The sequence below is a fragment of the Pomacea canaliculata genome, linkage group LG11, assembly GCF_003073045.1.
Source record: "Pomacea canaliculata isolate SZHN2017 linkage group LG11, ASM307304v1, whole genome shotgun sequence".
NCBI classification, from domain to species: Eukaryota; Metazoa; Mollusca; class Gastropoda; order Architaenioglossa; family Ampullariidae; genus Pomacea; species Pomacea canaliculata.
The window spans coordinates 3,896,465-3,921,842 of NC_037600.1; the positions used below are offsets into that span (position 1 = coordinate 3,896,465).

Sequence of the window (25,378 nt, forward strand, 5' to 3'; positions counted from 1 at the left end):
TATGTAAACTTATTTCAATACTACTGTCACAAAAGTACATCCAGTTTTGAATTGTAATGAAACAAATGCTGCAATTTAAATTTTAAATTAATGGTACAGAATGATATTAGGCCTTGGTTGTCTGCCATATTTTTTTTTACTTTAGTAAAGTGGTCTGCCGTCCGAAATACTTTGAGAACCACTGATCTAGTACATTTAACGGTTTGCTTCTCAACAAATTGTGCAGCATCAGAGTTGTCTTTCATTTCCTCCCAAAATCCTTTAAGGTCTTGACATGAGTAGCTGGAAAGGATAATTAACAGTGCCCAGCACAGATTACTACCACACAGCAGTTAGTTGACCAGGGCTTGTATTTATGAAGCACACTTACCCAGTCTGTTACCTTAGCCTGGGTAGATTGACTACATAAAGCGAAACTCCAGTATTCAGGGACTCGGTAGACCTACCCAAATAATTTTATTTGCCAGGAATTTATCAGAGGTGTCCCCATCTGTTTTCTCCCCTTTATGTTAAATATTGCAGGGATTTTGATGAGATTTAGTTCAACTGAAGTGAACAAAGAACTTTTGTCATCTAACACAAGCTTGAGGAATGTCATTTGGTCAGAATGAATAAATTTGACTGTGTTGAGGTTGTTGCTTCTTTTTTTAAAAAAGTATTTATTATAAATTTATATCCTCACCCTTTCATCAAATAATCCCCCTTTTTTAAAGGAATTCCTGATATGTTGATCAGATGGGTAGCCAGCTATTTCATGGCTCAATAATTTGTACTTTGCCTCGGGGAAATTTTACCTGCAGGTAAATTGCCATAGTCCATGAACACGAGCATTACATTTTTGTTTGGGTTACCTGTCCTAGAACATACAGACATTGCTTGTAATCTGATATGTATATCTGGTTTTGGAGCCGTGGTTTTGCTGTATGTTTAATCCAGGGATTATAGGTTCTTTAAGGTTAAAGATTCTTCTAAAATCCATCACCTGGTAATAGAAGCCTGACTTCTGTGCATTCAAAAACACCACAGGAAATACAAAAGTTGTCATTGTTTCAGAAGCTTTATGCATAGTTACATTAAAGCATTGATCTTCTGTTTATATTACAAGCAATTGTCTTCATACAAAACTCAAAGATCACCATGACCACAACTAAAATTAAAAAAAAAACTAATTCGTTCTCTTAGAAGACAGCAGAGCAAATAAACCAAGACAGCTTCAATCATATTGTATCTTATTCTCTGCCATGTTTATGTATAAACACATAGCTGAGCACAAAGAAAGAACATGGGACACTTGCTCCATCTGTTAAGCACTTGTCTACAGCTGTTTATCCTTAAAAAAAGAATTAATGGCACATATTTGTTAAAATTTCAAAGAAATGTCCACATTTTGGGAACACTGTTCAACTGGTACATCTGCTAGTTATTCACTTTGCTATGCATCACCAGGCATATATGTTCGCACTTCATCGGCAGTTTAACAACCATGTGCAAGAGAAGAAAATGCATTGGCTTGCTGGTTTTGCAACCACTCTCAACCACTCCATGAACTGCCAAAAGGATAGATTAAAGTTGATAGCTAAATGCCTGAGATTAAGATGGTGATTTATTACAGCAGGAAGAGAGGCCCTGTGGAACCTCGTCGTTGACACTGAGGACATAGTGCAGAGAGACCGGTACCAGTTCCTGGAAATGACCATGGGCTGAATGGCCTCAGCTGGGACAACCACGTGGTGTCTCTCATCAAGAAGGTTCATCAGGCTACTTCCTACACCAGATTTTCCAGTCTCAGCATTTTTTAAGTGCATGCCCTCTGGGGTCAGATACATATCCAGGCCAGGAGATCCTACCTGAGAAACAGTTTCTGCAATAAGCTTCTCAGAACTGTGGCAAGAGTTGGAACTGATTGCTTTTTGCATAAAAATGTATATACCAGAGTGCATGTAGTGGCAACTGCAAGTGTGTGCTTGAGAAAGTAGTGATCACCTTCATACGACATGTTCCTTGTGCAGTGTCACTTTGCAAATGAATTTTTAAGTATTGTAACAATGCACAGTAACAATACAAACATGACTTACATGAAATATTTCCAGGTAACTTTTAATATTATCATTATTAAATTTTGCTGCAGTGCATTTTGAAGTGTCTAGACAAAAATTTGAAACATTTATCTAAATATAATCTGTTTGCTTACAAGGTTTTTTGTACTTAACTTCCACTTAAGATCAAAAAGGACCTATGAAGCAACAAGCACAGATTCACAATCTACTTGTGGTTACTACACAACCAATATTGTAACACACATCACTGGGCCAGTGAACAGGTTCACCAAGCCCCATAAAAGCATGCAGTATCTGAATCCCAATAACAAACGCCAGTCATACATGACTAAATGTACTTCGCAGCTTTGGGTAGGGATTATGTACATCTGCAGACATTATTTTGATGCCCAGCAACAGTAAATCTGGGCATGAGATATGAATGTACAAAATAAATTGCAGAAAAATGTGAAATGATATCAACAGGTAACATTTTCGTGTGCTGAATGCATGTCTGCTTATGCATTTATGAATAAAATGTCCAAGATTTCAATTTCCAAGCATTACCCAATAGTCAGAAAATCATCTCTCTATACAAAGTCTAAAGTGCTTGGGATTATCATTATCATAAAATAAGCATCTTCTCGGGGCACTGCATTTTATTAGCTGATGTTGCATAAAAAAAACCAAAAAAAACCCCAAAACAATTATTTGCACACCTCATTAGAAAGTACCATTATCACATTTTTTGTCACACCACCAGCTGAAGGTGAACAGTTCGAGGCACAATGCCTCATTCTTCTGCTCGTAAGCACCCTTTATCCACACACATCCTGTTCTATTTACACACAGGACAATGGTACTGAGAAACCCACTGAAAGATCACAGAACGGAAACGGTATCCGAAGGCTCTGGCAGTTACATTAATATTAATATTAGCAAAGGCATCTGCAACTACTTTGGGCCAATGTGCAGGGTGGTAAGAAGAAACGAGATTGCAGGCAATGGGTCCTCAATCTCCTGCATGCTGTCACGGCGCAAGACCCAGTCAGGACGCATCTTAATGCTGGAAGGGGCCTGAAGGTGTGATGGAAGGGTAGCGTTGAGGGAAGCGCGGGCCACAGCACGAGCCCTATTCACCTGCATATGATGTTTACGCACCACCAGGGAATGAAGTGACTGTAGCTTCTCGACAACTTTCTTTACAGCCACAATTTCCTGAAAAATGAGGAGAAAGTAAGAGAATCAAAGGTGATCAAGAGGAACAAATGTCATCCATAAGGATTGGAAATAAAGCATATTTTTCGTTCTCATCTAGCACTCTGAAAGCATACTCACCGTTCGTCGCTGGGGTTCACGACCGAGAATAGCAAGGAGCATGCAGCACTTGGAAAAAATGATGCCACCTTTCTCACGGTAAATGGACATCAGCTCCACTATGGTGCCAACAGACTCTGGCACCTCGTAGACCGCTGCAGTAGTCTTTTCATACTAGGTACACATATACATTAAAAGACCAATTTAGGGTGAACATGCATGATAAAGAAGGAAAAGTCATGTAATAAAGACTACAAAATGCTAGTGAAATTAGAGGAAGAAGATGGCTGAGTGGTTGAAGCACTGGTGTCTTGTGTGGTGCAGCAAGCTTTGACCCAGCTGACCCAGCTTTTGGGAATGTACCTGACTCCAAAGAAGCCTGGAGAAGGTAAGGCAGGGAGTAAAGATGGGCACCACCCTCACAAAAAGCTGGCCCTAAGAAAAGTGTAATCTCTAACTTCTCACTTCCTACCTTCCCCGATTAAAAAAAAAAAAAATCTTGCATTTAATTCAAAAAAATGCTTTTAACTGCTCAAGGGAAAACCTGTATTTATCTGAATGTATTTCTGTATGTCCTTGGTACCTACAGTGAGCACATACATGCATAGGTTCTTTGTTGAGGTGCGTGTGAGTAAACACATCATGTGTCTAGATGCATTAGCAGTGACATGACAATGAATCAGAGCTATTGTCGTGAAGACACACAAAAATCTAGTTGCAATGTTAGTAAAGTGCCGTACCTTAGCCAGGTTAAGAAGGATGTTAACACAAAACTTGATGACTTCCATATGTGGCAGACTCCGGTTGCAACTTAAGATCAGGCGATAGATCACACCAACGGCATTCACCTCAACTAGACGCTCACAGCACACAGGTGACAATCGAGTGGCCACATCTGCAACATATCCCACTGGCGTTAATGTGAAAGTGAGAGAGAGGGTGAGTGAGTGTGAGCATGAGCGCATGCAAGAGAGACTGTGGGAGGCCAAACCATTCTGCTAGCAGTTCCATAGGGATTGGTGTTGATGCAGTTCTGAATTACTTTCATCAACACTTTGCTTAGTTGGCTGACTAAGCTTTTAACACTGTTAACTGTTTCCTTTAGAAGGGGTCTGATTAATGACTGCATCCATTCTTTGGGACATTTTTGTGTTCACAGATTCCTTAGCAGTAAAGACCTTTGTTGTGACTTTCCTCCCTTCAGAGTACCTATTTCTCTGTAGTTCTCTTCACCTCTTCCTGTAATCTCGTAATAGTCATAGAGACTTTGCTTGTAATACTCAGGTCTGGTAAAAATCACGAGGAAAAGGAAAACCTCTTCCAAAGTGAATATAAAACTAATGACCAAACTTGCCTAGATGCATGACAGACTCCAAGATGTACGCCAGCTGCTTGTATCGCAGCAAGAAATCAAGGGCAGATGCTGTGCGGTTGCCCAATTTTTTCTCTTCTGTTGCTGCCTCATTGGCTTCCAAAACTCGCCGACGTGCGCTGGCGATCTTTCTGTTACTGATGCTTCGCCGGAGCCGGTGACCTCTCCATGTGGCCTAAGGACAGGGAATGTTGTCATGGATCTTTATTACTATTTAGCTGTAATATTTGTACTATTTAGCAGCAAAGCAAATGAAGAATTTCTTTATTTTATGCTGTTAAGAGACAAGCATAAGCAGACATCCTTATTCCCTCCCTAGTAAAAAAACTCATTTGCTATTTGTATGACAACTACCAACACTACTATCTATCACAAGTGGACTTTCATAAGGCCAGAATTTGTAAATAATGTTTAGAATCATGTCTTCCAGTTCAGAAAACTTGGCACTTGGAAAGATAAATCTTGCAGGAATCACTGATTTCTCCTTGAGATGAATACTAATCTACCTGCTGACGACAATAAACAGAAACACAATGAAAACTAATTAACATTAATGACAGGATTGACGAAATACTATACCTGTATCTTAATGACAAGCCTTTCACGACGTTTTTCCTCTTGTGATTTATGCCACTTCCTGAGGGCTCTCTGTATGACTCTCGCAGCCTGTTCTTCTCTCTCTTGCTGGAGTTGTGCTTGTACTCGTGCATGCATGAACCTGCACCTCTCAATACACGTCCTGAACCAAGTCTGGACACATTTATAAGTCATAAGAGACAGGAAGCAAATGCAAATAGATTGATGGTGTGCCTGATATTTTTGAGACTACATGTGTGGGTGTGTGCATGCATGCATGTGTTCACATTTATACATATGTAGATTGATTAGGTTTCATATATGAGGGAAATTCACAGTTGCCCACCTGTAGAAGAATAACGGCATGAAGATGGTCACGGGCTTGTCGCTCCAGCCGAAGACGGCGGTACCACCGCTGAATTCTAATAACCATCAGATGGTAATTTGCTGCCAGCACCACTTGCTGCAGGTATTTTAGACGTTTTTGATGCCATTCCTGTGAATTATTAAGCTTCAAATATCAGATCAGAATATAGACAATCTCAGTTTAAAAATACTTTTCTTAGTCTTTCTTATTCAGTTTTCTTAACAAAATCGTTAACCTTAACAAATGACTGGTAAATTCTATGGTGAATATCAACATACTGACCTATTATTTTCTTTCATGTACTTCTCTAACAAATAATAAAAGTATTTAGTAAAATAATAAGAATAAAAAAGTGATAGAAAAGGGAGGAAATTATGTCCATTAGACTGAAACTGTACTAAGGCGCTAAATTGACTCTGGTTTGCTGCCTAATGCGGACTGCTAATGGGCCACAGGGCAGTTACCTAAAGTTTTGTGTTGACAGTAGTTGAGAGCCAAAACCATAGTAATAATAACAAATACTGCTTCTCTTCCATGAAAAAAAAAAAACCTTCACAAAATCAAACCAGTAGAAATTTTTACATCAAACTTTCAACTTACCTCCTTGAATCTTACAGCCAGGTGAGCTCTGACCGCTGCTTGCACTGTGGTGACAGCATGCAGCAGTCTTCGCCTTGCAGTGGCCTGTTGACGACCTTGCCAGCCACGCAAGGCGCTCTGAAGTACAACCACGGCATTTTTCTTTGCTTGAAAGGTTTGTAGCTCTTGCCACCTGTGAACTTCTGTTTGAATTTTAATGACAGCAGCAAGCTTCTTATCCAGCTCAGCTCTCTGGTGCTTCCGAAAAGCCTGCTGGATGAGGCAAGCAGCTCGTCGCCGCCTTTGCACTTCATCGAGCAGTGTGCGGGACAAGATAAACCACCTCACCTGCTGCTGAATGGTCAAAATGGCTGCCTTTTTGACTGACACAACTCTCATTGCCAGGAAACGCCGGGTGTAAGCCTGAAGTGTAATGGTGGCTTGTTTCATTTTTAAGAACTTTTGCTGAAGCAAGAATCTCCTGATGTGGGACTGTATGCAAATTGCTGCCTGAGTTTTTTTATTTATTTGCTTTACCTGCCATGCTCTGAATGCTTCCTGTATATAAACTGCTGCTTTTTTCTGTTTCAAGAAAAGGTTCCTTTGTTTCCTTGTTGCAAGGTTCGCAAGATGCTTTCTCTCCAGCATCAGAACCGCTTGTCTTAGCTGCTGCAGATGCCTGCGCTTTAGCCACCCTCTCACAACTGCCTGCAGAAGGATGACATGCTGCCTTACTCTAGCATAATTACACCGAGCAGAACTTCCACGATAAGCTGACTGTAAAATCACAGTTGCCTTTCGCAGTTGAACAAACTCTTTTCGCTCACGTTTTGCCAGCAATGTTTCTCTAAGACGTTTCTGGATCTTGACGACAGCAAACCTCTTGCGTGAATAATTTTTCCAGGCGAGGTATCTCCGTACATGGGCTTGTGCTTGAACAATGCAGCTCAATTTGTGGTGGTATTCCTTCTGTGCTGTTAAGCGCCGGAAGTGTTTCTGAAAGACTGTAGCAGCAAAAGACTGGCACTGGACTCTGCGTGTGCGCAAGGCACGCCAGGCATTCTGCAATGTGAGTGCTGCTTGCCGCATTTGCAGATATTGATCCCTGTCTCTCCGCCCCTCTCGCCATGCTCTGAAGTAACTTTGCAATACTGCTGCTGCCTGCTTCTGTCTGGCATACTCCTGTCGCTGAAGCCATCCCCGGATGTGGGCCTGAATGATGGTAGCCCCCAAGTGGTACTTTTGGTACTGTCTGCGAGCCATCAATCCTCTAACGTGCTTCTGAATGATAATGGCAGCCTCTCGGATGAGCAAAAATGCTTCGCGGAAAACTCCACCCAGCTGTTTGGCTCGGTATCGTCTCTGACAGACAATCACAGCGTCATGCAAAGCTTTATATCTTTTCTGCTGTTGAAGACCTCTGACCCTGGCTTGCAGTTTGACAATGATCAGCCTGACAGCAAAGTAACGCTGTCGAGCTGCGTGGCCCCTGTAAAGTGCCTGCACGAGGATGCAAGCATGCTGAATTCGAAGAAATTCTTCCCGCCGACTTCTACTAAGCAGAAATGCACGAAAGTGCATTTGCAATGTGAGTGCTGCTTTCTTCATGTCCAGAAACTTCTCCCTGGATCGATGGGTCCTGAATGCTCGCTGAATGATGGCTGCAGCTTGGTGCTGATTAAACATGGACTGCCTGACAAGATGACCCCGAAATGCTGCCTGCAATGTGATGGCAGCCATTCTCATAGCTATGTAGTGCGAGCTCAGCCTCCTGGCTAGAAGAATGGCTCGCCATCTCTGCTGCATTACAATGGTAGCATGCCTCTGTTCTTGGTATTGCTTCTGCGCAAGCCACATTCTTGTGGCAGACTGCAGGACAACACAGGCCCTCTTTGCCTGCAGAAACTTATGGCGCTGATGACGACCTTTGACCCGTGCTTGAAGCCTGATAATGGCAGCCCTTGAAGTCTTGTATGCTGCTTGTGTTTTGATGGTTAACAGTTTGCTTCTGTACTGGCGTTGCAGGCACACAGCAGCTCTCTGCAGACACCGGTACTGATGCTGCACCAGAAAACGTCTGCAGCATGCCTGAGTCTTGATGATGTTCTGTCGCAGATGGAGGTAACAGCCTCGCAGCACATGCATCTTCCAGGTAGCCTGGATCACGATGGCTGCTCCAACCATTAACTGGTAATCAAGGCGTACGGCTTGTCCCAACAGTCGAGCTCTGTATTTGCGCTGTAGAAATATGGTGACTTGCAGCAGTTGACGATATCGTCTTTCCACTAATGTCCGCCTTACTGCAGCCTGAAGACGCACAGCACTTGATTTTCTCAGCAGGAAGATCTTTCGTTCTCGACACATTCGCCACCATGACTGAATCACGATGGCAGCACGCAGTCTTCGCAAGGATCGGAATCTTTGCTGAACTGTTACTGCTGCTGTGACAAGAGACAGAAATCGTTGTCTCTGAGCATGGCCACGGAAAGCTGCTTGAATGCACACGGCTGCCATCTTTCTTGCTTCATAAGACTGTTTCTGCCGATAGCATCGCCAAGATGCCTGTATAACAACTGCAGCAGTCCACCGCTGCAAAAGCTCATTAATCACTGACTGAAAATTAGCTCGTAAAGCTGCTTGCTTCTGTGCCATCACCCAAGCTTCTTGCATTTCCTTGAACCTCTTCCTGGCCAACAATGCTCTGATTTGGGTCTGAAGGAGCAAAACAGACTTTTTAAATTTTCTGTACTCTCTCCTCACCTTACAGGCTTGAGTCCAGGCTTGAATTCGGGTGGCTGCCTTTTCTTGTCTGTCAACATTTTTCATTACTTTCATCTGCTGACGTGCTTGATAGCCACGCCAGAGTGCCTGAATCTTGCAGCTTGCAGCCTCTCTCCTGGCAGCTTGGTGTCGCATCTTCCTTCGAATCCAGCGCTGGATGGTGATACAGGCAGCTTGCATGTGCTTGTACTTGCCTCTGGCTTTGTCCCTGGCCAGACGTGCTCGCCACATCTGCTGGATGCTGATGGCAGCCAGCCGAAGGGTCCGGTACTCAGCAGCACACTTGAAACGTCGAAAATTTGCCTGAATCATTACAGCTGCTCTCCTGGAAGCCTGATAGTCCCTCTGGTTTTGATGTCTGCGCCAGTGTTTTTGAATGGTGACAGCTGCAAGGCGCAGATCAAGGAATTCTCTTCTAGCCTTGGTACCAATTTTGACAGCTCTCACTCGTGATTGGATGATCCTTACAGCGGTAAGCATTTTGATGAACTGAGATCTTGCACTGGCCATTCTCCACCAGGCCTGCAGCACAATTATAGCCTGAATTTTCTGAATGTAGACTTGGCGACATTTCCTCCCTCTCCAGGCGACCTGCAACAAACATGCTGCTTGCTCTCTCCTCCTTGCCTCCTCCTCCCTCTTGTCAGCTGCCCTCCTCATCTTCTCCTCCTCCTTCATTGCCCTCTTCCTCCTGAAGGCACGTTGGATGAGAACTGCAGACTGTCTCTGCCGGAGGAAACAAATCCGGGCAGCCATTGTGGTCTTGCGCCCCCGATACAGATGCTGCAAGAGGAGACAAGCTTCACGCTTTCTTCTAAACTGCTGTCTTGCCCATGTGGCTCTGAACCATGATTGTATGATCTTGACAGCCTCCTTCTGTCTCTGATAGCTTTTCTGGGCCAAGTATGTACGGACATTTTTCTGTCAATAAAAAGTACTTAGGAGGTTAGATTTTTCCTATGAAGAGAGCACAGATAAAACATTTTACATTCTCAGTATTTTAATAGTATTTTATATGGAGTACATTTCTGCAATCTCCAAATGTCATCAAGAACCCATCTTAATGGTACAAGATAGTCTTTTTGAGCCATCCAGACTCATGCTGTTCCTCTCTGAATTCAAAATATCAAACTTGCAAAGCATGAAGGTGTTGCTAGTGCACACATAAAAAGGAAGTACTTGATGAATGTCTTACAAGACATACATAGTGAAGTGACAGCTGTACAGAAAGCATGGGAACAATATACCAAATACACACTTTACGTTTAGCACGTACTGTCAAATGCTAAACTCAAAAGGAACAGCATAACTGGTAAAGATCTTGCATGCCAAAGTACCTGCACAGTGATGGCTGCATGGTAAAGTAAATCCTCTCTGGCTCTTCGAACGATGGCCACCTTCTGCCTGACCCGCCAGGCAGCCTGAATACACGATGCTGCTGTCACCTGCCTCTGCCTGTGCAGCTTGGCCAAGTACCCACGGAAGGCTCTCTGGATGATGAGGCAGGCTTCCAATCTTCTCTGCCAAACAGTATTAAAGCCATTATGGAGTGTACCTCCTTGTACAGAGCTTGTTGATTTGTTTGTAGTCTACAGTGTACTCAGCTCACCTCCTCAGTGGAAATGTCCTTTACAAATTCTATTAATATCAACTATTATTATTATTATTATTATTATTATTATCATACAGAAAAATTATTTTTTTTCTTTTTTTTTTTGTTCATTCAGGATAGGACCATGACTGTTCTGTGAGTTAAATAGGTTGATTTAAAATTAGCATGAATCTCTGCTTCCTCCTCCCAGTATTTATCAGGCAAATGATTGAAAGTAAAGACACAAGGAAGATCTGCAGTTACCAGTTTAACGAGGATGCATGCACTTGTTACATTTGAGGTAAAAGTATCTCAGACATGAAATAAATAAAGATGTGCTGAGTTGTAAAAAGGCATATATAAACACAGAGCAGGGGAAAAAAAAATCACAGATAGTGAGACAACAACCTGCTGCAAGGCCAGAGACTGGCGGAAACGGAAGCGTCGCCAGGCTAGCTGAATCACACGTGCTGCACGTGCCTCCTGTCGCAGGTCCAACAGGCGTGCACATAGGTAGGACACGTAGGTCATAACAATCCGCTCATCAGGTATAGTGTTGGACATGTCACTGGCCTTCAGCATCAAAGGAATCCCACCCAGCTCTGACACCTGAGGTCACAACCAGTCAAGCATGATATTTAATTCTCTTAAACAGAATCAACGTGCTTATGTCAGCTTTGTAAAAGCTCTGCTACTCTGACAAAACAGATTCCTGTTCACAAAGACAAGCTTGCATAAGATGCTCCTCACCTTTTCATACAGAGTCTTAAAGTTTTCTTTTTCATTGGCCATCAGTTTTGCAAACAGTTCAGGGCTAGTATCTCCTGCAATAAAGATGGTGAAAAAATTTTGTGACCTAACTTATGAAAACCTCAGCTCTCCTAAGATGAAGAATGAACTCTATTTTTAAAATATGCAGATTTCCCAGATGAAAACATCACTGTACAGGAAGTCTTATCAATTTCAAAATTTAAATGCAAAACAACAAAAACAATCTTTAAAAAGTTGATCGAACAAGGAGTAATGATGCAGTGTCAGAATTTTGTGTGATTAAACACTCGCTCTACTCAGCAAGCATGGTGAAAGGGCCCACCTCCAAAGACAGTGCCAGAAGGCCACTCCATACTGACATCTGAATCTCCTTGATCTCCTGACACCTCTGCTGCCTCCTGGAAGCTCTGCATGGTTTGGAACTGTATCTTGGTCAGCGGCAGCAGACCTGGATGATAGTGGTGCACCAGGCAGCACAAAGCTCGTCCATCCGAAAAGGATACCGTGAAGTTTTCAACCTGTTCAACAGGCAGGTAGATTAACACTATATGGTCTGAAATTTTCTCTTTGAACTGTAGATAATAGTGAATTTTGCATTTTTTTTCTCAACACTATGTCTGAATAATTACAAACAAGATCTACAATCCATTTACAAAGATGTTTGCTTTTAAATCTAAAACTTTTCTAAGGGCGTAAAAAATCTACTTTTTTCTTGAAAATCTAAGTGAATCTATCCTGGCATTGTGCTTAAGATGTGACTGAGCTACTACAGCTATTAACTTGATGCACAAGTTGGATAAACTTACTTTTACACCATAATGCAGGCAGACATTGCGACACCATTTAAGCAGCTGCTTCACCAATGGTTTGTCTGTTGCCACCTCAGGATCGCCAGAATCTCTTCGTGCTATACACACCCAGTTACATCAGCACCCGCACATGCACATGAGCAAAACATTCATATATGTTCATGGATGCACACCTTCATCTTTGCATTTTTATAACTGCTAGTCAGTTAAAAAAAAAAAACCACCAACACATGGTTTCAGTCATGTCAATGTTCTGAGGCTGGGTGGAGTTGTGCTAAATTTAGCATCCAGGTAGTGTGACTTCTAGGTCAATGAGAACTGTCAAGGTTCAGTATAAATGCACATGTACGCAAAAACCTCAAGTTCACTAAAAACTTAAAAGTAAAAATTCTTCAGACTCACTATGTATTTCAAGTTAAGCAAAAGATTGGAATGATCAGCCATAATTATAGCAACTATTAGAATGAAGAGGGTAATTACTGGTGTAAACTGAGTACAGCAAGAATTAGAAGGAAGAGGGTAACTACTAACACAAACTGAACATGATAAACTGTAACATACCCATAGTCTCAGCCACCTTATGTGGAGAAAGCTGCTGCTGCATCCACAGTTTAACCTTCAGACTCCGCTCTAGCAGACCAATCTCTTTATGCAGGTCCTCCTCATTCAGCAGTACCCCTGTCTAAAGAGCAAACCTTTGCATGTTTGAGGGCTGTGCATGGGGTCGCCAGGAGTGTTCAGCAACAAATGCTCTTGTCTAATAGACTTTTTTCATAATAGCATTTTCATCATTGATTAAGGTAAGCTTATAACTTTTATCTACTAAAGGCATTTACTTGTTTTATTTAATTTATGATAAAACCACTAAATATTAATATGCTCCTTCAAATTTAAGACTGAAGAAGTATGAGCCATCCCTCATTATAGAAATTTAACTAGTTGGTTGTAGAACAGCCTTATTTGTATGTAATTAATACTTTAGTGAGGTAGGGTATAACATGAAACATACAGACATGTTAACTGATGAACTTACATGAGATGTGCATTGAAATCTCATAATGACACAACTAACCTGAAAGTGAAAGATCAGTTTCCACAGAAAAGCCAACGTCTTTTCACGGTGTCCATCAACTATGTCTCGAGGGTTCAAAGCCCCACCTGCAAAGTAAATAAGACAAAACTTAACAAATTTTAAAGGACCCCCTTCCCCCATCCCAAAGACTAGAGGAAAAACATGCAGTGGTGTACCTGAATTAAAGGTAAAAATGTCTACATATTTCTCAGATTTTTGTTAAGGACAAATAATTCCTTCGGACAAAGCACAAAAGTAGTGGAGAAGGGGAAGCAGACAAACTGATCTCACAAACGTTACCTTCTGGAGTAGACAAGTCAACACCTTTGTCTGTAAGCACCTTGAAGATAAGCTCTATGTTATGAATTTTCTGCAGACGACTAATCGCTGGACCCCGCAGAGATGGCATGCACTGCCAGTTGTTGGACAAAAGCATTATTACCCGCCTGCAAACAAAGATTATCCACTTCAAAATATTAGTCACAGGAAACTTTGTATGCCACCAGACATAAAAGCATTACCACATGATTGCATAAAGGAAACTCAGCAAGGAAACAAGGAAAGCAAAATAAATCATCAGATCTCCCTTTATTTTACTACCATAAAAATAATTTTAAAGCGTAAACAATAAACACAATAATGTTAGTCCAATTTTCATGCATTTCTGTGAAAAGGGCAGAAGAAAACTGAGGATGATATTGAACAACAAAAATTAAATTTTAAATTGTCTTTCTTTGATACTTACCAGACAACCTGACTACAGGAGTTTAGGGGCTTTAACTGCTCTTTAACCAAACGAATTATTTTCCCTAGGCAGTTGTGGGTGGAGTGGGGCAGCAGTCCCGAAGGCTAGAAAGCTACCCTCAGACTACTATAAAAACACAAACCCTCACATGTGGGTGTAGCAGCCTTTTCATTTGGTTTACTGATTACGCTATATGACAACCAAAAGCTCTTTAGCCTGTCTGCTTACCACTGACTACAGAAACAATTAAAGAATGAACCTGCCTATGTCACTTAGGCTGTTGGTTATTTCTTGGGCAGATGGATGATTTAAGAGGGTGGGCATTGCTTCATCTGCCAAGCAATATTCGTCTACTCACAACTTACAATGTTCCAGGAATAGCTACTTTGTTTTCCAGCTCTCCCTTGTTAGGGCATCGATATTCAAGATGGTGGATTTGCACTTCTACCTCCATGCCACTAATCTGTTACACTCTTCACTACTTGCAGTGATCATGTGGCTGTGTCCGATGCAAGATGGTTGGAGATATTGGATTCAGGTCTGGAGGGACCAAATGCTGCAGGAGGGTCACATTTGCTCTCACAGGGGTCATGGCCCCTATATCCTCTAACGCAGTGGTTCTCAAAGTGTGGGCTGCACGAATGTCAGGTGGTCTGTGACTGACAGTCACCATATGTCAGCGAAGTGATGTCTAAATTGCCAGATATGCTAATTAGTCCAGTGTTGATTTCACATGAGTTTTAATTGTATTGATGCCCAACTGCTCGTTGGCATAAAACGCTGGCTGACCAACTGAGTCTTTACGTCAGCGCGAGCAGTCATTTAACTGTGTCATCTGTTACCCTTAGTAATGCAGTGCACACGGCCTTATTTTTAATTGTATGCGTACTTTGCGAAATAATTTTACATAAACTTATGACTATGCTACTGTCACGTTTAGTTCTGAACTGTAATGAAACAAACATGGCAGTTTAACTTTGAAATTCACAGTACAGAGTGATTTTAGGCCTTGGTGGGCTGCTGTAGTTTTCACTGTAGTAAAGTGGTCCATGGTCAGAAATACTTTGAGAACCACCGCTCTAACATACAAAGTGATGAAAACACTTACGCCAGCCGTAATCCATCACGCAAATCTGTGCAGAGGTTTTTGACAGAGTAATCAAATTCATCCAGTGGTGTTTGCACATGTGACACAGTATAGCCCATGTAAGCAAGGTGCTTGGTGATGTCCCCCTCACCACTCAGGTAGTCACGAGAGAACTTGATCAGCAGCTCTTTTGAGGACTGCAATAACAGATCAGCTGATTATATAAAATAAAAACAAACCTGAACTACCCTGGTACTTTGTATCTGACATCCTGTCTATTGTCAGGCATATATAGTAATCCCCTTTATTATTTTCTCCCTTCAACATGTGTTACATTCCCCCTCATCATGCTGCTGTTCCTTTCTTTTCATCAGTGACATGAATGGAAAGCAAAGAAGAATGACCTTGATATCAGCATCCTTGCAGAAGAGGCAGGGGTCATAGTTGATAAGTCGTATGCGTTTGGCCTGATCAAGAAAGTACACCAGAAGCAAGAATTTCTTGAGGGTGTGACGAGCAGTTGCATCAGCAAAGCCTGGTACATCAGACACACAGGGGTATACTCAATATTAAGTTCTATATCATGACAGGTAGAAACAAACATCAAGAAATGTTTTAAGAAATAAGAAACTAATAAAATTATAGGCTGAAGACTTTTAAGGAAACTTGTAACAATATTGTCTTCTAAATGATCCACACTCACCTTCTTGGTAGAGATGGGGGACAGTTGGGTGTGCATACTGTGCACTGATGTCTGGACTGCTAAGCAGTCGTGTTAGGATGAAACGTGACAACCCTACCATGTCACTGTTGGACTGCAGAGGCAACACCTCTCCAAATGCTGTCTGTAATGCAAAACAGAAAACAATTTCAACAGGTGTTGTAAACACATTTTTTTAATATATAAAATATCTGAATGATGCAACACAAAACAAGAAGACAAGTAAGTAAAATCATAAAAAGCAATGCAACCTTGTTGACATGTACTGATATAACAATATCCAAGTAGTTGTAGTCTACATATTTACCTCTAGTCCAATACGAAGCCAGAGAGGATTGTACATCAGTAGCATATCCAGAATTCTTTGCTTAATGCCTACAGACACAAATGGTTAAATCTTTCCATGTGAATAAAATGTCCTCTGTCTTGATCAACATATTTGACCTGCCTTTTAACTGATTAAAGAAATGTTTCTACTAAATAATGTGCCTGGAGTAACTGACGTCAAATTAGTTCACCTATTTCTCAAGTTTGTGTGAAATAATGCATAAATCCATAACCAGTGCTCATTAGTTTTATAAGCTGCAAATTAAACGTGAGTGTGATTACAAGTACTACAAAAAAGGAAGCTTTAGACTACATCACTGAATTACCAGCTGCTAAAAAAGCACACCTTTGAAGGCCCGTCTAAGTAAAATTTGAAATTTGAGATAAGAAATTTGTATCTGCACAAGTGAAAGGGACCCAGCTCCTACCAATGTCAGCATGGATCATCCGATCAGTCCTGACGGCAAGCCTCCGATTTTCCACCTCCAGTTCTATCCGGTGTATGACGTGGGTGACTCTGTCTGACTGATAAAGGTTGCAAGAGGCTCTGCGAAGTTGGTTCAAAGATCGACGAGCTGAGTAAGCACGGAAAGACAGGACCTCCTTGCTTGGGGCATAGTGCTGCCCTGACTTACAAGAAGCCACATCCAGATTTAAGGACCCTGCATCAACTGCAAAATAAGACCAACAAATAGCTGAAATTCTGATGAACTTTGTGAACTCTCCTCAAGCTCAAGTTCTTTCTCTTTCATATTGCAATATGAAATGAATCACTCATGAATAATAAGGATGGTTATGTAGCGCTGCATTCTGGCATGAAGTTAAGCTCTCTGCATTTCCAGGTTAGGCATATAGTATACATAAGCTGATATCTGATCTCACGTACAAATACAGAATACAGCTGATAGGGGAATAGCAGTTTCCCACCCACACACACACATAACCACTGCAATGAGAATGCAAAGAAGTAGTATCAAATCAAGAAAGACAGAACAGGCTGAATGGTTTGAGCTGACAATTGCAGTGAGTTCCATAATTAAAAGATGGATCACTTGCCAAACCTTTTAAAGCAAATTTTGGCAGGTGTAGGGTAATCTGGTTTGCCAAGGAACAAAGGTATCCACATGCAAAGTAGAGAGAGAGAGATATATATATCTGACATGCCAACATGAGCAAACGAGAGTTGAAGGAGATGGCACTATTCAAGTTTAGAGTATAATGTAGTCAATGACAAGATGTGGAGGTGGAGAAGGAGCCATAGATGAAGCTATCAGTCTGTAATCCACTAAGGCTTGAACAGGCAGCAAGTGTAATTATAAGAGTAATTTAATGAATGGTCATTTACATTTAGATATAAAGAAAGAGATGTAAATTACTTTCGTGACTGACTTCCATATAAGATCTGTACCTTTCATTTTGGTGTTGGCAAGGTTATATTCATCTGGAGGTGTCAGAATGAAGTTCAGCCAGTGGACAAAGCCTCTTTCCTGTTTGTCTTGCCAGCGCTCATCATAGTACATGTTTTTGGCCGCAAAAGGCATGGGATGCTTAGGCATAGCTGAAGAAAATAAAGACTATCTCTGTTCCATGGCACTGAGTAATAACATTTTTCTACTTCTTCTATTAATATTACATCATTTAATTATTATTATATGCATAAATTAATATGATGTGCTTGCATGCCTATATGTAAAGAGCCTTGAGTCTGGAAAAAGATTCTATACAAATGTGCTGTTTATTTATTTATCATTTATTTTATAACTTACGCTATCTTTGGAAGTCTGCTTTTCAAAGCAGCATTAAATTAATAAATAAATGAATAAACAATAAATAAATAAAAAGGAAGAGAGAAGATGCTGTTATCAAGAAGGTAATCATTAGCACAATAATATCTATAGATGACCAAATAAAAAACAAGCAAAAAACCCATGACAGTAGCATTTTAGTGAAATGTCAGGGACATTGCAATTGAGCTTAGTCACAAGACATACTGTTTTTTGGCTTCTTGACCAGAATCAGCTGGGACTGAGCAATGCCCTTGGCAACCACAGGTTTCTTCCCTTCTCTGTCATTAGCACTGATGGACATGCCAGCTGATGGTTTGGTAGGTTTCTTCTGGCTCTTGGTGGCAGAAACAGGTCTAACACCCCCTGACAGACAATAAAGAATTCCTTTCATTAAAGTTTTAGCTATCACAATGGCTGAAAACACAGCCAACCAAGCCTCATAGTTACAGTCTTTTGGGGCTGAACTGGCAACTAACATAGACAGGCACTATGTTTCATAAAAACAATGTTTCTATGTTTAAACATTCATAAAACTGTCTTGAGTGGCAGCTGGGCTGTATTGCTGCTTTCATATCTCAAACATGAAAACAATGTAGATCTTACAGTTTAAATTAAAGCTTGTTTATAGCTAGATGAAAAAAAAATTGTGATCAGGTTTCTTATAGTTTTCATTTTTATACAATTTATTTTGCTCAGACTTTTGTACAACTGGTTTCCTGTGGTATAAGAAATTTGGTGAATGTATGCCTGATGTATGTTACAAGAGATAATGGGGCAGTAGGTAATGATGATGCGACAGATGGACATCAAGACCAGGCAAACATACACATGCACAGTGAACATTGCCAGTAACATGAAGATATGGAGAAATGTAAGGTGTGTGTGTGTATGTGTATCTGATATCTTTATAGCTCTAAATATTTTTATATGCTGATATCTATACTAATCTTATGTACAAATTCATGCTTTAAAAGGTTAGTTTAACTTGAGTGGTATACCTTCCACAACTTTTTAATAAAAAGCCTACATCATTTAGTCAGGAATATACAAGTGTCTTGTTGCTATTCTCTATTACTGCTATCATTTAGTTAATTTTAATTTTAAAAATAAGAGAAGCAGTTCCCTCCAAAGTAAAAAAAAAAAAATAAAATAAAAAAACAAACAAGACAAATGAATGAGAATGAGAAGAAAAAAACATTGTGATCTTGAAAAGTTTAGTGCTTACCTTTCAAAGATTTTGTTGCTTCAATTTCTGACTCTGTGTGCCCTCCTTTTCTAGCACTCATCAATGTTGGTGCAGCACCAGTGATGTTGAGATGCACCAGTGAACTTGTGCTGACTGTCTGCTTTTTGGTAGAAACCTCTAAGCCTGTGTATGACCTTGCATTATGCATTTGCGGTTTCAAGGTCTGTTGCTGGCCCTCTGTATAAAGTGCTGTTTTTGATCTTGTCTTTGGTAACTTCGGTGCTTTGCAAATATCTTTGGAAGTTAAAGGCATTGGGGCTGAAGCTGAGAAATCCACCACAAATGAACATGCACTAGATGCTGCAGGCTTTTCATGGGCTGCATATGATAACACAAGAGTTTGTTGACTAGAACTTTGATTCTGCAACAACGATTCTTCCGATACGTCAATTTTTTTAGCAACAGGCATTTCCACTACAAGTGAAGATGATGTTTTTTCTTGTAAAATATTTCCTGCGAGGGACTTTCCATTAACATCATCACCATCATTAAGAATTTCCCTGACGTTTTTATTGACGATATCCACCACTTTACCAACAGGTGGATTTGAGCTGGACGCAAAAGACCCACACCTGGTGTCAATTGTTTTATCATCAGTTGGAAGTATACTTCCTTCTTTTTCTTCCTCCAGTTCTTTGTCTTCAAACACCAAATCCTTGTCACTTTCACTGCCATTCTTGTGAGCCTCAAGAGAATCAACAGACATGTCACCGCTAACCTTTGATGTATCACATATGAAGCACTCCTCCCCTGTAGAAAACCTTGATTTCTTGGCTATTTGTTGTCTGTTGACAATGACATGGCTCTCCACTCTGTCCACAAATGTCTCTTTTGGGAACTGGTTTTCATTTTCTTTGCTTGCCTGTGCCACAGGATCAATGATCAGTTCGTTTATGCCTGAAACATGCTCTGAGTAGCTACTGTTCACTCCTTTGCCTCTGCTGCCAGCATCATCACTTTCAGAATGTACCGCAGCAATAGCTTTTCTTTCATGGTGAACTTCAGCAGGAGAGGATAAAGTCTTTTCTGAAGTAAGCATATATGATGGGTGATCTTGGTCTTTCTCCTCAGGTGTGTGAGCATCATGCTTGTCATAGGTGGTGGAATCTTCTGAACTGACCATAAGAGAAGACAGCTGTGTTGGGACAGACTTGTCTTTATTCAGAACCTTAGGATTTTTCACAGGATGAGTTGACCTGCGAGAGGTCTCAGGCTTGGGCGAAGTGGGAAGCTGTGGTGGAGTTGCACAATCATACCCTGATGAAGCAGCTGGGAAGTTGGAGTTCCTTCTGTCTATTGTAAGTGTCTCTACCTTCCATACTTCCCCGCCAACGATCTCCACTTTTTGCTCACATGTCATGTCAATATTCTCAACTGATAAAATATCCTTAAAGCAAAGTTTCTCTGCATCCAAAAGTGCTTCTGAAGGTCGAGACTTGGTCACTGTCAAAGTTGCTCTTCGGGAAATTTCAGCAGAAGGACTAGATGGCAAAAATCTTGGAGAATCAAAGCAAAATCTTGTCATGGGCAGCTCTGATGAATGAATGACAAAATTCCTCTGCTCAGTCTCATTGGTAAACAGTTCTGATGACCTACGGTCTGTCCGTGGCTGAGATGTTTCTGGATCTGCTTCTATTTTCATACTCTCTGAAGGTAGTGATAGCTCTGGAAACAACTTCTTGTTGGAGGTGCTAGAATTTCCCTCTGTATGAGGCAGAACAGATGGCTTGTCTTTTGTCACAGTGCCAGAATTACCTGCCCACAACGGCTTGAATGATGTGTCTAATGTGCCCTCAATCATGCTAATATCAGCAAAAAGTCGTCTGCCAGTGCTAAGTCGACTAGATCCTTCATTCTCTATCTTATTCATGTCAGTGCCACATTTAGTCATATCTCTTGAAAGTTGATCGCTTGTGATGACTTCGTGGTTAGCACTTGTGTGCTGCCCTTGATCCACAACACAAGGCTTGTCAACAGTGCTGGCATCAGTGGCATGAGGCGTATCCACATTGCTGCTTGTTAACTCGCTTGTGGAGTCACATTCTGATCTGGAAGCCATCACAGGTGGAGTGAAGCCAGCTACTGCTGGAGAACACCAGACTGACCTCTGAGATTTTGACATTGGTAAAAACTTGCCTGGCTCACACTGTGTCTGAGGTGGCGGCTGTGTTGTTTTTGCAATAGAGTTATACATGGTTTGCTCCTGTTGGTGTCTGTGAAAGGCAGTGCTCTGAAACTCTTCCCTGATTACTGATGCCTCTACTGAAGAAAAGGCTTGTTTTCCATCAACTCCTGCCTTGTTATAGACATTTCCCTGGATCCGCCTTCTGTTTGGATAAGTAACTGCCTGGCCTTTGCAGGGAGAACTTCTCTTTACTGTCTGTTTTTTGGAAACAAGAAAGGTTTTTCTTCTGGGGCTATGTGTATCACTAATTTTTGCAAAGTTGGTTCGTTCTCTTACTATGCGATGCAGCTGTTTCTCTTTTGAGCTGGCTGGGTTTGAAACACGCACACCAGAGAAAGCTGTAAGTTTGAATTTTTGTTCAGCCTGACGGGGTTTCTTGCCTTTTTTTATTTCTATTGTTTCATCTTTCAGTCTTCTCTTGAGCATGCTCACAGGTTCCTGTGTGTAGGTTTTTAATGGGGTTGATGCCTTATGAAGAGTTGTTTTAATCCGTTCCAGTTGCTTGATCATGATGTCATGAGGAATAGAGCTGTTGAGGACTGCAGAGGGACTTGGGAAATCCTTTCCATCCATTTCCAGCTGACCCTTAGTGCTGTTTAGATCTTCAAGAAATGAGTTTGGACTAACAATACCAACCTTCTCCATTTTATGAACCTGCCCAGATGATCTGACAAGCCCAATCTCGGGAGTGCTAGGTTTCATGTGGCAGACTGATTCATTCAGAAATGAATTGGGAGAAAGATATGTTTGCTCATCTGTTCTAATATTTTGTTTCTCGTAAGAGCTGTTTCTCTTTTCCTGTTGAATAATTTTCTCTGACATGTTTTGAGAACTGTTTTCTCCTGGAGTTACTGTGGTAACTTTAGCCAATGTCTCTTGATTATTTTCAGCTGAAACCACTTTAAGAGGGCTTCTTTTAACATTCTTATCTGACTGTGGCACGGATGAATGCTCAGATGGTCCTGCGCAGTAAGAATTCAGCATGTGCATGGCGTTGGTATCAGCAACAGTAGGAATGGGACTCATTTTGGTAAGTGATGGTGAAAGTCGAATTATCTGCCTTTCCATGGCATTCTGATCTTTGCGTTCGTTGCTCCGGCAAATGGCTGTTGACTCCAGCACAGGAGGAGTCTGTGGTATGGCCTCATCTAACAAGAGAGGCTGCAAGTTTTCCTGCTCTCTGCAACTGTCTCTGAATTGCTGCAGCTGTGCTCTAAGTTCCCGCACCTCTTGGCTCTTGCGGGGACTGTAGCTGTCATGAATGCTCTTGAGGGCTGAAGTTTGGACGATGTTCATTGGTGGCTGGTTTCGGAGACGACTGCCAAACATGCCTTTCTTCTGCAGACACATGAGTGATTGGAAAAGATCTTGGGGTAAGAATATGAAACTTGAACTAATTGAAGACATTTTCATTCAAAGTTTTATCTCAACAGCATGGAATTGTCAGATTTGTGTGAATAATTCATCCTTGGTAGATACATATCAGGGCTTCTGTTTACGCAATAAATTGCGTACAGTACGCATTAAAAGTTCGGAGGACCCCTTCAATTTTCGTCAATGGGGTCCCCTTCAGATTTGGGCAAAGAATAGGGACCCCTTAATAATCTGAAGAAGGGGTCCCTGGGACCCCAAAGAATTTAGCCTTAGCAGAAGCCCTGCATATATATATCACTAAAGCTTTTAACATGCAAATCATTTTATAAAAGCAACAGAACTAAGAAAATACAAATACTACAGCAATTTTCTGGGCATTGAATGTAATCATTTGAAGTTGTTTGTTATAACATGGATCAAAAAAACAAATGTGTTTAACACCGAACCAGCAACTAAGTCTATATATCATGGCAAGGCAGTCAGGCCTGTAAACAGATGCCATATGCAGAGAAAGAACAGTCTGACACAAGAGCTGAACCCAGGACAGCCAACCCTCACTGTATTGGTGACAGGCACTAAATATTGCACCATCGGACCACCCCAAACCAAATGGATTTGTTATGTTAAAAAAAAAAATCACTTTAAAAGGAAATACACTGAAAAAGTGCAGCACATGAATACACTATATGTATTCAAATAATTTTCATAGTAAGTAAAACTGACCAAGATATAACTATTTTATTAGATTGCAGGAAACTTAGTTACAATGCAAACAAAATGCACATACTCTCATGCATACAAATGCAGGCACATTAATGCACATGTGCATGTATACCTCCATGCATACTTTATAAGCAACACATGCATGCACTAATTGTTTTTCCCATGTCTACATGATTATGTTACCTTCTTTTTTGCTGGCTTTGGGTCTTCAGCAGTACCGAACATATATGCCTGGAGACGGAAGACGTCACTGACATGAAAAAGAATCATTTCTCTGCAACTTCCCGCTTCCTCTGGGGTCCATGTTAGCGTCAGGCTTATGACCTCTGCTGGAGCAATGATGAAGTGTGTCTGATCAATGTTGAAATATTTCTTGAATGGGAAGCGCTCTACCACCACTTCCTGCTCGTAGTCATGAGGGTTCTGCACCATTAAGGTACGAGTCTTTGATTGACCCAGAAGCACCTTACCAAAACCAATTCTTGGAGAGGCTGTGAAGTGAGTGAGGATGAGGGTCTCCACATCATCTATGCTGCGCCTCTTGTTCTTCCCATTTGGAGGCAGTGCTGCCTGTTTTTCAACAGCAATATCAAACTTTGTAGCTGGAGGTGTCTCAAACCAAGATCTTCTGGTTGATCTCCTTTTTGAAGAATGTGATGTAGTCTCAGGCTGACCATGGCCACAAGAATCTGAGGTTCTAAATGCCATGATACTAAGTCCGCCCTGATAAGGGCTTTTCAGACTAAAATCTGCCAAAAAAAATGCATCTGTCTAGTAAAAATAACCTGTCTGTTGTAAAAACAAACAGCAAATCTCCGAAGGTGGTATACTTTCAGCTTCCTTTGTAGTAATTAGAGTTTTTAAAAATTATAAATCATTAATCATTCCATAATTATATATTGATGTGAGTAGTGTGTACTCTATCTAAACATATATATATATTTTTATAAAACTGATATATATATATTGATATATTTTGTCATATATATATATATATTAATATATATTCCCAATTGATTATCTCACCACATGTTCAACACAAATATTGGCAAGACAGTTTTAAGAAGTTATGTGATCTAAAACTGGGATAAACTTTAGGAAAAAATATGTTCTACCTCAAAGTGTGGTGAGTGGCGGTGTTGGTGAGATTATGGTCGACAAGATAACGACCCAGACTATTATATATACACGTATGTTATATTTTTGGTTGAGCAATAAGATTTACTAAGTTCACTTGCTGACAGAAATGCCTAAATAATTAAAACATGTACCAAAATCGGATCCATTACACTGCCAGAGAAGACAGTCATTGGTAGATGTTGCATTTATAATGTCCTTTCGTGGCGCTTATCAAGTTAATGGGCTAATAATTATTTTTATAGATAGTTATTTCTTTCACTCTCATCACATCAGATTTTTCTTTCTTAATTCACATCTTGTAATTGTTGAATATATGATGCAGGAACAGGTTGGTGACAGCTGTGTGCAGTAAATCCAGTAAATCCTACTGAACTTACTGGCTATGCTTTATTTTACCACGAACTTGTATTATATACGCCCATGATTATACTTTTATCCTATTTCACAAACCTACCATAGAATAAATAAGCGAGAATTAGCTTTCTTACTTATTGTTTATGAAAATTATAAGAAAAGATGCTATGATGATATTTTTGGGGATTTTACTATTGCTACTCACTTTTTGTAGTTGCTTACTCCTCTCTCTCTGATCAACATGAATATTACAAACTACTGAAGATACTGAGTTGTTGTGCTTGCTGTCATGCAGCGTCCATGTTTTCGAATTTCGAACCCATCTCAGCTCCAGCCAATCAAACTTCGCTTTCCTTTTCGCAATGCCAAACATGTAGATGACCTATCACATGATACGTCATGTCACATGATACGTCAT

General features: G+C 40.8%; 1 protein-coding gene across 1 annotated transcript; it reads right to left on the reverse strand.

The window, feature by feature from the left end:
• Positions 1–1,038: 1,038 nt before the first annotated feature.
• On the reverse strand, positions 1,039–25,304 carry LOC112575446 (abnormal spindle-like microcephaly-associated protein homolog). The gene is made up of 25 exons (XM_025257321.1): positions 25,166–25,304; positions 23,650–24,215; positions 19,164–22,707; positions 18,143–18,301; positions 17,560–17,709; positions 16,580–16,822; positions 16,132–16,199; positions 15,807–15,948; positions 15,508–15,638; positions 15,125–15,300; positions 13,572–13,717; positions 13,272–13,357; positions 12,761–12,881; positions 12,197–12,297; positions 11,713–11,908; positions 11,370–11,443; positions 11,028–11,228; positions 10,366–10,548; positions 6,269–9,949; positions 5,648–5,797; positions 5,305–5,475; positions 4,708–4,900; positions 4,094–4,248; positions 3,375–3,527; positions 1,039–3,254 (listed from the first exon to the last, which is right to left on the reverse strand). Exons 2-25 carry the CDS (start codon positions 24,172–24,174, stop codon positions 2,991–2,993), a joined length of 11,013 nt encoding a protein of 3,670 aa, XP_025113106.1. The 5' UTR covers positions 24,175–24,215; positions 25,166–25,304; the 3' UTR covers positions 1,039–2,990.
• Between the last annotated feature and the right edge of the window lie 74 nt (positions 25,305–25,378).

What these genes read in the sequence shown, in the direction of transcription:
- LOC112575446 (XM_025257321.1), bottom strand. Translation starts at nt 24,174, where the DNA reads ATGGCATTTAGAACCTCAGATTCTTGTGGCCATGGTCAGCCTGAGACT. An exon ending in TGCCAACACCAAAATGAAAG is followed by an intron (nt 16,823 to 17,559) that starts GTACAGATCTTA and finishes CTTATTTTGCAG; the next exon opens with TTGATGCAGGGTCCTTAAAT. An exon ending in TCCTTCTTAACCTGGCTAAG is followed by an intron (nt 3,528 to 4,093) that starts GTACGGCACTTT and finishes ATGTGTACCTAG; the next exon opens with TATGAAAAGACTACTGCAGC.